Raw genomic sequence first — 13,629 nt, 5'->3', positions numbered from 1 at the left:
AGTCAGTTACTGCACAGGGTGAGTAACCTCCTCTTAAGATATAACACAGTTGTGTGAAGTTGAGTTTCCCAGTTAAATATAGTATGTCTAGATATTTATGTACAGAAAGATATAAAATACATGTTAAAAATGTCAGGTCAGGATATGGATTTAATGTATGTACACACTATAAAGACCTTAATTCTTCTCACTTATCTGTTCTGAGATGTTCCTATGTTACTTAATTCTGGGCCTATATCGGATAAGCTTGGAACTTTAAGTTTGTGTATCGTATGTTCTTTGGTCTGCCCTTTGGCCAAAATATAATACATTCACTTAAAGCATCTGTTTTATGTACTTTGTGACTACTAAGTGTGCTATATACAGAGTCCAGATGAAATATTTGATTTAAATAACAATTCCAACCTGCTGCAAAACATCATTCCTACATCATTCCTGTATACTGAATTATATATATTCATGTCACAATTTCATGACATTTCATAAAATAAAAATGTAGAAACTCATACACAGAACATACACATATGGTCAATATCAAATATTCTCTGGGGATATATATCTACAGAGAATATTTGATATTGTCCATATTGTTATGAGTATGTGTTTCTACATTTTTATTTTATGAAATGTCATGAAATTGTGACATACCATGTTTTAAAAAAATCAGTGAGTCAAGAAAACATTTTTTTTCATCATGGTTATGCAAGAATGAATGCATGTTAAAAGAAAAAACTGCATAAAATTGTATTTCTTGTCTATTTATTCATTTTATTTTCTAGGGGAGACCTTGCAGGTGTGATGAGTGGGCGAGGGAACTGAGAATCAGTTCTAATATAGGTTTCAGAGTAACAGCCGTGTTAGTCTGTATTCGTAAAAAGAAAAAAAAAAAGAAAAAAAAAAGAAAGAAAAGGAGTACTTGTGGCACCTTAGAGACTAACCAGTTTATTTGAGCATGAGCTTTCGTGAGCTACAGCTCACTTCATCGGATGCATAGCATATCGTGGAAACTGCAGAAGACATTATATACACACAGAGACCATGAAACAATTTCTAATATAGCATAGTCCACTCCATGTCTCCACCCCATACCAATTCTCAGCTCTTATTGTGAACAACATTTAAGTCAAAGCAAAAGAGCTGCCTTTGTTTAAGTCCTTTATCTGGCTTTATAGGTATTTAAGTTTTGTTCCATGCCAACAAAACCAGATGAGTTTGGTTTAGTTCACTGTTTTTAGAAAGGGTTGATCCTACTGGGAGCATTTCTGTTTTTATAGGTTTACTTTGTATCTAGGTGCAAAGCTAAATCTACCCAATTTTAACACTAGTTTAGGTACAGATGTTAGAGGCTGAGTGAGAAACAGTAATACAGAGTCAGCTTACAGATCAATTTTATGCTCTATCATTCACAACTGCAGTCCTAGGTTCATTCTGTTAATTCTTATTTGCTCAGCTAAGTATTTATAACTAGATGAAACAGCAGGAGTGATAAGGTATATCCCAGACATGTGTCATTACCCAATCTTATTTCATCTGTGAGGAGGGTCTGAAGCAAGCCATAGCATCTCTTCAGTATTTTTGATGGCACTTTGTGCAGAATATAAGTTTTTATTTTAAAAGATCGTTTTTTATCTTTTATGCCTGCCAATAAAGTCTCCCCAGTGTGAGCCATTGTACTCTTCTCCGTAATGTAGCAGCCCGAAATAAGTGTAGTATCGCATCATCTCCATAAGATATTAACAATCAAGCCTATGATGAAAGTTTAGATAAAGTCATTGTTAACTATTTTATTGCTAGATATTTTAGCAGAAACATCCAGAAAATCTTCTCATTCTGTTTTGTTGAAGAGGATAGAAATAAAAGGCTGTCATCCACATTATCTCCCTGCTGATGAAGGATTATTCCCCATACCACTTTGTCTAGTCCAGTTTTAAACTTCCTAAATGAAGAGCCTTCCTGCACTTCCCTTGGGAGAAAATTCAACAGTTCAATAGAGCTACTACAGAGAAGTTTTACCTGGGTTTGACCATCTAAATTTTTCTTTTCTTATTTTCTTCCATTACTCCTACTGCTTGAAGTGAGCCTCTATGCAAAGGGTAAAGAAAGACAACAGCAATCTGGTAAACGGGAAGGAGATGAAATGAGGAAGAGAGAAATGACAGAAAAGCTGCCAAGAAAGGGGAAATACAACATCCACTAGGGAGAATAGAAGAGGACAACTAGGGGAAGAGCCTTGAGAACATGACCAGTATGTAGTGCAACTGCTTTTTCCCCACTGCAACTGCCTCCTCCATTAAAGTAGTAACTTGGAGCATTATAATCATAGATAGATATTGCTTTGGTTTGGCCAAAGTCCATATTTCTCCAGTTCGGTTAAATGACTTTTTCCCGTTGGATGCCTAAAGTCCTCTCCACAACAAGAAATACAATCATAAGTTCATGATGCTTTCATCAGAATGAATGGATGCTGTTTAAATTTCTTAGTTATCTGTTGACTGCTTCCCCTCTCTGATCTGTTTTGGTCCCATTTAATTAGCTTTCCTATAACTCCCTCCAGCCTCATTGCCAGCCTCTTGATCAACATCTTTGCTTGTGTGTTTAACAAGTATATTAGATAATAAGCTGAACATCAATCAACAGATTTTCCTTCTTTGGGAGCAGTGTTTTACAATTGCTTATTTGATACTTGGGATCAGTTCCTTCATTATTAATATTTCTACAAAGACTCTTGCTAAGACTGAGGAAAGTTTTCATAAAAGATTTTCATAGAAGATCACAGCAAAGCCGTCTAGTCCAGGGCATTTTTTTCAGTTTGTATTATGTAAATTGCCTGTCCTACTCCTGTCAGTTTTTGCATCAGATAATTGTTCTGTTTCATAAACTTTCATAAACTTAACCAAGTAATTCTGAAGCACAGATCTTTCTGTTATATACTGCAGAGTATATAATTTTGAATACAGATTTTTGAAACACTTCTGGGTTATTGTTTTAGGCCCAAATCCTCACCTATTGCTTTAAGCCTAAATACATAGGCTTAGTGTAAGGGGGGTTTCCATATCGATTTGGAAGGGAGAAATCCTCCTTCACTCCTCCAGGCCACTGTTCAGCTAACAAAGCTTTTCCCTGACACCCCTGGTCCCATTGTAGTTGAGAATTAGAATTGAGTAATGACATACCCAACTTCCTTTGGGGTCCTTTGAATTTTCCTCCTGATTTTTGAGTTTTTATGTTGCATTCAGGTCACATTTCTAAGCTTTTCTCTGCAACCATGAGGATCAGAAACTTTTTTTTTTTTTGGTCCACTGAAAGCTGAGATTCTCACATAATCACCCGGAGGTGGGGCTGTATGAAGAGCATCAAATATTGCGAGATGTGATAAAAACGTCAGAGTTGGCAAACAGTGCAGCTCCCCTGACTTCAGTGGAGCTTTGCCCAGTCACACCAGCAGGGAATTTGGCCTATTGAATTTTTGAGCCATCTCCAGTAAGTAACAGCCTACATAGCTGCTGGTCCAATAACCATAGGCCTCTCCTCCCTATTCTGCAAGGCTTGTTCCTAATGAGTTCTCAGACCCTGCTTCCTTGGCAGCGTTTTGTCTTGCCAGGTCCCAACAAGAGCAAGAAAACGACAAAAGAAACTAATACATCGGTATTAAACAGGAATTGTTTAAATCTCTTTGAAGAGGATTATCGCCTACCTGCAGTCCCCAGCTGCCTGAAATAAGTGTGAGTCACCAACCAATAGTAGTTTCAAAGATGCTGCTAACCAAGTATTCACTAACTTGTTTTTCTCTGCTTTTTGGGAGTCCACATATTTTAATATTCACCATGCAGTTTTCTTTCTTTCTTTCATGAAGTTTTCTGGTATTTCCTATTCCCATCTCTACTTCACACTGGTTATCTGCTTAGTTCCCATGGTGATTTTAAAGACTCACCTAAGGTCTCTTTGAAGTCAAAAATATCCATCAGTTCCACTGGAGTACCGTACATTTTTGGCTTTCCTTTGTAAATTATTTGCAGTTTGGCTGGATACCACAATGAAAAATAAAGGTCTTTTGTCTTTTTTTTTCTCCAAAGGCTCACATTCTTTTGTGCAGTGTATCCATAAAGCTATCTCAGAATTAGAGAAAGTTGTTTCCTTTTGAGGATTGTTCCCTCTTTTCACTTGTCACAATGTTGATATTAAGGCTCTGAGCTTTTTCATTGGCAAGACTTTGGATTGGAGGCTGTGGTGGGGTTCAATTCAGTTTGGTTCTGTTTTTTTTTTAACTGCACTAGGAAATATTTGTTTACTTATATGGATATTTTAGAAGTCAGCATGTTGTTCTTTCTTCCTCCTCTGGGACACCTACCACATGGCAGTTGAGTACCTGGATCTGATTTCTCAGAGTTCCACTTTGACTGCCAGTTTCTTGAATTTGCTTTGTATTTTACTATTGTGTATGGTGTCATCTGTCTCTACAACTCACTTGACCAGTAGTCACTTAGGAGTCTGTGAGCTAGTCTACACTTACAAGGAGATTGACGAGTGGCGATCAGCGGTTGATTTAACGGGTCTAGTGAACACCCGCTAAACCGACCGCAGATCACTCTCCTGTCAACTCCTGTACTCCACCGGATCCAGAAGAGTAGGGGGAGTCGATGAGAGAGCGTCTCCCCTAGACATCACGTAGTGTGGATCCCCTGGTAAGTAGATCTAAGCTAAGTTGATTTGAGTTACACTATTCACGTAACTCAAATTGCATAGCTTAGATCGAATTTCCTCTGTAATGTAGAAAAGGCCTAAGTCAGTCAATGAGGATTAGATTCCTGGGTGCTTTTCATAAACTCTTTAGGAGCTTATCTGTAGGCACCAAAATACCTTTAAAAATATGACCCTTAGAGATTTATGAAAATTTTACCATTTGACTTCATACCTGTCTGTAAAGCACTTAGCAAGGAGTTGGCATTATACATATAGTGAATAATATTCTTTGGTCTATGACTTTGTGTGAGGTTTGTTTCAGCAAAGAGATTATACTTTGAAAAAAAAACCTCGTCCCCTAAGCCTTAAAATTAATGGAACTTGGTATTCAGTTCTCCTAGACAGCTTTGAAAATCTCAGTCATAATAGTGGCCACTGACCAGGCTTACAACATCTGTGATCTACTTAATAAGCAGTATTACAAAAAAAAATTAAAACCCACAGTGCAATCTCTGAAGCTACTGCTGTTCTAACTGTAACATCTGAAGATTTACATTTCTTTATGTATATTAGAGACGAAACTGCTAATAGTAATACTAATAGGAGGCCTTTGTACCTAAAGGAACAGATTTCAGATTGCAGGCCCTTGCTTTAAAGGAGCTTCTTGTCTTTTATGTGTTGGTAAAGCACTGTGTACAGCATTCTATAAATAATAAATAATAATTAGCAGTATAATAACAAGAAAAGCCTAATGAGGTAGAAATCTTTCTTTATGGTTCTGTTTTTCTGCTTCTAAAGTAACCAATTAAAGGGGCTTAGCATAAACAGGGAGATTTATAGAAATAGTGAATGGGTTTCCCACATACATGCACATACACTCTAGCAAAGAAATTAGCTTAAGCATATTGCTCAGTACTATCCTGAGTAAAGGAGTCTTGAAAATTCAGATGAGATTATCAGTGATAGTGAAGGAATCTTCTGCTCTTCTTTTTATCTGTTTACCTAAGATGCCATTGGTGGGCTTTGAACACAGGTTTTACCTGTGTTTAGGGAAAGATGAGATAGCAAAGCTTGATGAAATCCCAGGCAGCTCACTCTCCCAATTTTGCCTTTATTCTAATTGTTTCCAATTTGTCTTAGCAACATACTGCTAAATCTTTCTTACATAATGTTGTCCTTGAGTTCAGTTCTTGGATTTCTTCTTTAGTAAAGAATATGCCTGTCACTGGGTACACTCATGAATAGGATGTCTCCTTGTGACCACATCGGGGAATTTGCTGCACTTAGGTCTGATTCCCTTTTCCTCGCCCTGTCGTCTCTCTGTTTCTCTGAGACTCAGGGTGCTTATTCTTTGTGACTCAGCCCTCTGGCCAGGTCACTATAGTCCTCCCCTTCCAGGGTATTAAAGTCCCATTGGGTCAGCAGCCCAATTGCCATTCCAGTCAGCCTTCCAGTCCAAGGCCAGGTACACTGCTGCTTTTCTAGTGGCTGGTAGGGGAATCCAGGCCTGTCCACTACTCTGTGTTCCAGTCCAGGGACCTTATATCTGATAACTGTGGTCTGCCAGCTCCTGCTGCTACTTTCCTGGACTCCTTGCAACTTCCTTCTTGATCTTCTGGACCAAATCTGAGTTTACTGACCCAGACTCCCTCATCCCAGAAAGTAACTGTAGACTACTGAACTCTGTAGCTCAAACACACATCTTTACTCTGAGGGGATGATTGCAGCCTACTTTCCCTGTAGCCGCTTTGTGTGGACAACTTCCTGGCTTTATATCAGCCCTTTCTACTCAGCTGAGTTCTATCTTCAGTGAGCTTAAAAATCCTTCGTTCTTCCTCAGTTGCAGCCTCTCAAGTTAATTAACCTCACTTAATCTGCTCTGCCTTGTGTGGGGTGGATATCCCATTGCAATGCTTTTATATCTGGGTTTCTGCTGATACATTGGCTTTAGGGAGTAGAGACAGGATTTGGCCCTTAGCTCTTGTGCTTATTCATGTACTTATTCAATTTTGAAATGGGCTCCACAGAGTATAGATCATGTTACCATAGGGCACAGATACAGACTTTAGGAAAAAGACCTATAGCCCATGCACTTGAATATAGATAGATAGATAGATATAGATATAAAGCATATGCAAACATAATGTGCTGTGATTTCTATAGCTATATACTATGATCACCAAAATTTCATTTATGTATTACACACAAAAAACTATTTTAAAAATGTTAAGGTTACAAAGTCAAACCCTCAAAAGATAGGAAATGCCAGAATTAAGATTGCCTGTGAATCTTAATTCAGCCCCACTGTGTGTATATATTATTTTACAGTCTTTAACTATATAATCACATGCTATTTTTTCCCACAGGACCCCAGCCTCATTCAGTTCACATGATGGACCTGTTCTGGGTCTGGATGAGAGTTCTGTAGTGAAAGAGGCTGTTGCTTGTAGAACTTCTGCCTCATCTGTGGCAGAAATTGGAAGGTGTGTAGTGAATGAGGTAGGGGATTGTAAGAAGAGAAAGGATGGTGTTCTGGTTAAGGAATTTGAATGCAGCCCTGGGAATTGGATTCTATCCATGCTTCTGCTTCAGGGTTCCTGTGTGATGCTAGGCAACTCACTTAAACCAAGTTTTTTATAGATGGTAACTAAATGCATTTTCCTTTTTTTCTGGGTGCCCAACTTGAGACCCTGGTGTCTGATTTGCAGAAGTGCTGAGCACACACACATCTGCAAGTCATTAGGAGCTTTGAACATATAACATACTATATATAATGCTACTTTCTTAACTTTTCAGGGCTTAACTTTGCAATCGTAACATTCTTTTAACATAGTTTATTGGGTGTAATTTCCTAGGGTTTTTTTTTAAACAACCACTAAAAACCAGAAATTCTAACGTGTAGTGTCATGTTGACTCTCATCGGCAGGTTTGAACCTTTAGATCCACCACACAGACCCCTTGCCACTTCACTAATGGAGTAATTAATAGCAATGTAGTTTGTCACTCTGTGTGTGGACCAGCCATTAAATGGGGATTAGGACAAATATTGCCAGTGGGTTTCACAGATATTAGCTGACATCAGCAGGTAGTTGGGATTCAGGAAGGTTGGGTTCTATTTCAGGTTCTGGAGGGTGCTTTATTGGACTCAGACCCTTCTGTCCCTTTTCTCCCAAGCCTAACCTAGTCTGCCTCTACCCTCCAAATACATCCATGTCCCAGTCTTATCTCTCTCCCCACCAGCTTGTCCGAGTCCCAATCAGTTTCCGTAACTAATCTCAGTCCATCTCAGGGCTCCCTGTCTGGGTCCCAGGCTTTCCTCCACTCTTGCTCCCAGTCCTACTCTCCCTCCCCAAACTCATCGTTTCTGTATCATTCCCAGGCTCCTTGGCCTAGTCTTCTTGCCCAGCTAGCCGCAGTCTTCTGGCTCCCTACGCTCTTCATCTGAATCCTCCCCCAGCATACGATCCAAGTATCCTTGTCTCAGTCTCTCCTGCCACTATACTTGGCTCCTCATTTGATCCCACTTATCCCACCCAACTCTTTGTTTCCAGTCGCAGTCTCCCTGCCCAGCCAGTTCATTTCTACCTTCAGCCCTTGTAACCTTCAGCCCTTGGCTCTTTGTAACTATGGGCAGCACTTCTAGTGCTGCCTCAAATATACCAATACAATGTGTTTATATTTTTATTTTTTATTGTTTATGTGTCTACCTTAAGATTTCAGTATAAAATTTTTATATATCCATCTTTTAAACATAATATAATTTCTATCAAATAACATTTGCTACTTTCACTGATGAGGGCCTTACATACATGTTTAACTTCAATAAAAATAAGGGAGATTTACACTGATTATTTAATTACATGCAATTAAATTAGATGCTCCATATGAAAGTTAATAATCATAAAAGGTTTGAATTCAGAAAACTGTAAAATACACTGTACATGATATTATATATCCTACCGGATGTTAGAAATGAGTTCATAACCTACATCAGTGGGATATGCTGTTTGCTTCAGTGTTAATGTAGGGCCACTGAATTTCTATCATTGTTCAGAGTTCTGCACTGAGACGAAGGACAGATGCAGTCACAACTATGTTTTTATGAGCATTTATTTACTGCATTTGGTAACTGGTCAACTTTATTTATATTAGGAATTTTCTTTTAAAAACCATTGATTATAATAAAAATCACTGAAACTTTGTTTATTCTAAATGAAGCAGTTTCGTACCTTTACAAGAACAAATATGTTGTGATTCTTCTGTGTTTTGAAATGGGCATCAGTACTTGAACAAAATACAAATTTATAACAAACTGTTCAAACTCAGACACCTAATGATATGTTCTTAAATCCATATTTAGGGACCAAAGTAAAAAATGTCCTAATTTCAGAGGAGCTGATTACTACAACTCATATTGAAGGCAAAATGGACTGTGAGAACTCATAACCTTTGAAAAAGATTTGGGGCTTAATTTAGGATATGCAATATTAATAATTTTGGCTTTAGTATATTAATTTGTGATGATTTAAACTAATATTTGCATCTTTACAGAAAGATAAGGAAGACCAGTGGCTAGAGAAAAAAGTACAGGGTAGTAGAGACCACATAATCTTAGAGCATCTGCAATGGACCATGGGTTATGAAGTGCAAATTACTGCTGCCAATAGACTGGGTTATTCGGAACCAACATTGTATGAGTTCAGCATGCCACCAAAGCCCAATATTATTACTGGTAAGTTAATTTTAAAATATAGTGTAATATTGAACTGGTTGTTTTCTGCTGATAGTATTTAACATGTTTGCTTTTTCGTTCTTGCTGCAGTCTCTGAATTTAAGCCTATTGAGAACTGAAAACTTTTTAACTGCCTAGATTTGAGATCCCAGTACTCTTTATTATCAGCTAAAATTGGATTTATAACCACTAAAGTGGAGGAGTTTGTTGTTGTTATTGATATTACTATGGGGCCTAGGATCCCTAGTCATGGGCCAGGACCCCCTTGAGCTCTTATGCATTGTACACACATAACAGAAAGATGGTCCCTGCCCCAAAGGACTTTCAGTCAAGGTTCCTTTCCTTTCACTACTATTGGTATTAGTAAAGTCATCCATAATTTCAGAAGAAACACAGAACCCCAAACTCAGTTGCTGGCAGTTAAGAAGAGAGATTGTTGTTATTCAGAAATGCACTTGCTGTACCTTTGTAAGTTTTTTTTTTAATGGTTTATGTTGTTTGTTGTAAATCTATTCATGTGTTGGTATCCTGGGGTTCAGTCCAAGTCAATTGGACTACTCATGCTTTAAATTAAGCATGGTATTAAGGGCTCTGCTTGAGCAGGTTGCATACTCAGCACCTTGCAAGATCAAGCCTTTAACTAGGGCTGTTTTGATTTAATCTCCTTAGTTCCTCTTTAAGGATACAGTTCTAAAGTTCCAACTCTTCAAACATGACTATTTATATAAATAAAGTTGCTCATGTGCATAAGTGCTTACGTAATTGGGTGTTAACGGTTTTTAAAAACAAAAAACACAAAGTAGTTCAGGGCTAGTGGTGTTTCAGTTATTAAATTCTTGAGGGTAAAATGTAACCTATAAAAAAAAATATTTCAAACTGAAATTTGAGGCACAACTCACGAATTCCTATGCATCATTTTCAGCAGTCTAATTTGATTCATTTAATTTATGCAATGGACATAATTTAGTTTTTAGGATTTTGCGATGTTTTCTGATCTGCTATAACTAAAACACATCTTAATTTTAGAGCTATGAGTTTGCAAGGTTTTAGTTCAGACTATGGCAGTAACGTTTAAGTTTAAAAATCAGGTGCTAACCTTTTGCAGCATCTAATCCTATAAATTACACAGATAATGCATTAAACTAAAATTTAAAACTTGCCAAATATATATCAAGGCCAATGGGTACAAAGGAGAAAATTAATACCATAGCAATACTTGTGTTTCCTATGGAGTCTGAATGTATGAACAGCACTGGTTTAACTGGTGTTGATTCCAAATGAGCTATAGACCGGAAATATTTCAGATAATTAACACACTGTTTTTTTCTCCTGTTATCTTATCGGCTGCTAAAAAACAATCAACCCACTACATTGTTAGTGGATTTTTTTAGAAAACATATTTCAAGAGAAGTGACTTAGGCATCTATGTGAATGGCTTTTCTCATATTATCAGAAATGATCTGTTGACATTAAAAGTTGTATTTCTGGAATTTATATATAGTTAAGAAGCATTTCACATAACTTAGGAAGAATAGTTTAGGATCAAATCAAGCCCTGGTGTAAGCAGGGTGTTGGTGTGTGCCCTTGGTCGGTGTAAGTCAGTGGACATTTGTTAGGGTTTTGACAGGGGCTCAGTTCCCTCACAGTCCAGTCTACTTCTGTTTGATTCTGCAGTGAAAGGGGATGCCTCATGACATCAATCTGTTTGCCACAGAAACATTGTGATGTCACTGTTCAGCATTAAGATTTCACCTCAGGACAAAAAGGAGAAGGAGCTGTGGGCTGTAAGGAAAAAAAAAGATTTGCTGAGCAATTATTTGGGGGAAGTTCTATGCAGGAGGTCAGACTAGATGAACACAATAGTCCCTTCTGGCCTTGCTCACATGACTCTATGAAAAAAGCTTTTGTCTCAATGAAAAAACTTTTGCAAGTAGAAAATGTGATAGAACCTTGTGTAAAACAGAAGAAAGGCAACCAATTTCCTTTATACGTTTGATATATTTGGAATTGTTTAACAGTATGAAAGTTTCACCTTAATGCTTCTTAGATATAGATATATCAAATGAAACACAAGCTTACCCATTTACAATTGTTTATAATTGTTTAAAATCATAAATAATTGCAACAACTGACACAAACACAAAATACCTGCACATGTGGTAACAAAGCTCTATACTTGTGTATAAAAGGCAATTCAGGTAACCAACATCTAAATGGAGATGGAGCATTTTTCATTTTATGCACATGCTTTTGCAGCTATTTGAACATGTAGCGTATAGTCCCTTAGATACAGGTAATTACTGCAATTATGATTATGCAACTAATTAGTTTCCTTGACAACTACTTTTGCAAAGCATAAAGTGGGTGTGAAATTAACATCCCATAGGAATTCTGTAGAACCATTTTTAAATGATCTGAATATTTTTCCAGAAGACTCTGCTCACATCTAGGAGAAAAATGACTGGCAGCTTTGTCAGGTTTTTTTTTTCCTCCCCAATGTATCATTTTTTTTACTATACGGGTTTCAGGAGCCATTTTTATTTTAACTGCTGCCCCCAATGTTGATGTGTTGTATTAACAGCCTTGAAACAGTCAGAATCTCTGTGCAGTTCCCACAAACAGAATGACCTTTGCTGTCAATGTTGAGCATCTTGCTTACCCTTTTGAACAAATGGCTGTCAGTTGTGCTAACGCACCTTCACTCATCCTGACCAAAGTCATTTAGTGATGGGCAAAGATGGACAATCTATTTAATAGGTGATATTTTCTCTGATTTTCACACTGTGCCCGATAGCAGCAAAGATGTCAGTGTTCATCATGCCAAACAGATACTTTATATCATCAGTATTGACTAGATGTGACAGCTTTATGAGCTCTAAAGGTTCATCTAGAAGGGAATGTATTACAACATATTTTTCTATTGATGCAACAGGTTTTTTATATTAAGAGACTTAGGAAGTCAATATGAATACAATAGCCCCTTTTTCCATCTGCGTCCAAGACATTTGTGGAGGCACTTTCCTGGCCCCACAGATAAGCGTGTCTTGAGATTTTCTGCTTCAGGTGTGGTTTAAAACTCTTAATAAAACATAAAAAATCACAGAAATAATTCCCCCAAGTGGATGGTGACAATCCTGGGAACTTATCATAACCATTAAAGCCTTCTCTGCAGATTTCTAGCAGATTTTAAATCACTCCTTCCATTTAACACCACAATGTCAAAAGTCACAAATGTAATGTCATACGGGGATTCAACCTACAGAAAAGCCCAAGAAAGTGATTTTGGGGGGAAGAAAATATTCAAGATACAAAAAATGGTAGGTTGTTGTGGATTTTGTTTTACTCAGTTCTTTTAAACATCTGTTCTATTTTTTTGCCAAGGAAGTTGACAGTGTTCATTGGAGGATTTCCATTCTCCAGTGCTGCCTTCCTGATTTAGTTACCCTCCTGGCCTTTATTCTGCATTCCCAGCTACAGGCCTTAATCTGTCTCCATGAAAGCCATGCCAGAATCCTATCTCCTTTTATATCATTGCCAGTAACAAATATTTTTCAGGCCATGTTAGGTCCTCAGCTATATGTATTTAACTGCATTTTCTTTCAGTTATGTGCTCAGTAATCTACATGCAAACATGCTGCCCGCACTGGGTTTGCACCTGTGGTCAAGTAGCTAAATCTTATTAAACAATTCTGTAGATAATGAACATGAAGGAACAGAATCCACGTTCAGCCTTTCTGAATTGAAGGGGTCTTCAGTGCTGCCAGCAACCAAAAAGTAGTAAAAATTTACTTTAGTCACTAGTGAGCACGTGTAACTCCGGATACACTCAGGAAGGAGATCTATTGAATGAAACTATGCTATTTTCAGAATGAGACCACTTTTAAAGCAATACATTCAGCTAAGAGGTTGTATCAATGTCAGCTGCTGGCTTCCAGTTCTTATTCTTGTTTCCAGGGACATGTATGTATCATCAGTAAAAATAAAGTAATCAGTTTTTAAATGGTTTCAGAGTAGCAGCCATGTTAGTCTGTATTCGCAAAAAGAAAAGGAGTACTTGTGGCACCTTAGAGACTAACAAATGTCTAGTCCACAGGAGAAGTAGAGAGCTAGAAATAGCAACACTGTTGCATTTCCAAACAGAAGCTTCTTTGTCAACCACAATCAGAAGAGAGCTGAAGGGAAGCAGAATAGTCTAGAGGACAGTGAGACCTTAAAGA

The 13,629-nt window shown here is 37.6% G+C and overlaps 1 protein-coding gene across 2 annotated transcripts in view; it reads left to right on the top strand.

Annotated features, from left to right (window-relative positions):
- The window catches only part of NCAM2 (neural cell adhesion molecule 2), a 525,587-nt gene that overhangs the window by 460,022 nt on the left and 51,936 nt on the right, over positions 1–13,629 (top strand). For both annotated transcript variants that reach the window (XM_074971360.1, XM_074971367.1), the window contains exon 15: positions 9,232–9,412. In XM_074971360.1, the coding sequence (XP_074827461.1) occupies positions 9,232–9,412 (181 nt within the window). The remainder of the gene's footprint in view (positions 1–9,231; positions 9,413–13,629) is intronic.

This window comes from Natator depressus, chromosome 1 (assembly GCF_965152275.1).
Source record: "Natator depressus isolate rNatDep1 chromosome 1, rNatDep2.hap1, whole genome shotgun sequence".
Lineage (NCBI taxonomy): Eukaryota > Metazoa > Chordata > Testudines > Cheloniidae > Natator > Natator depressus.
This window is presented reverse-complemented; position numbering and strand designations above follow the sequence as displayed.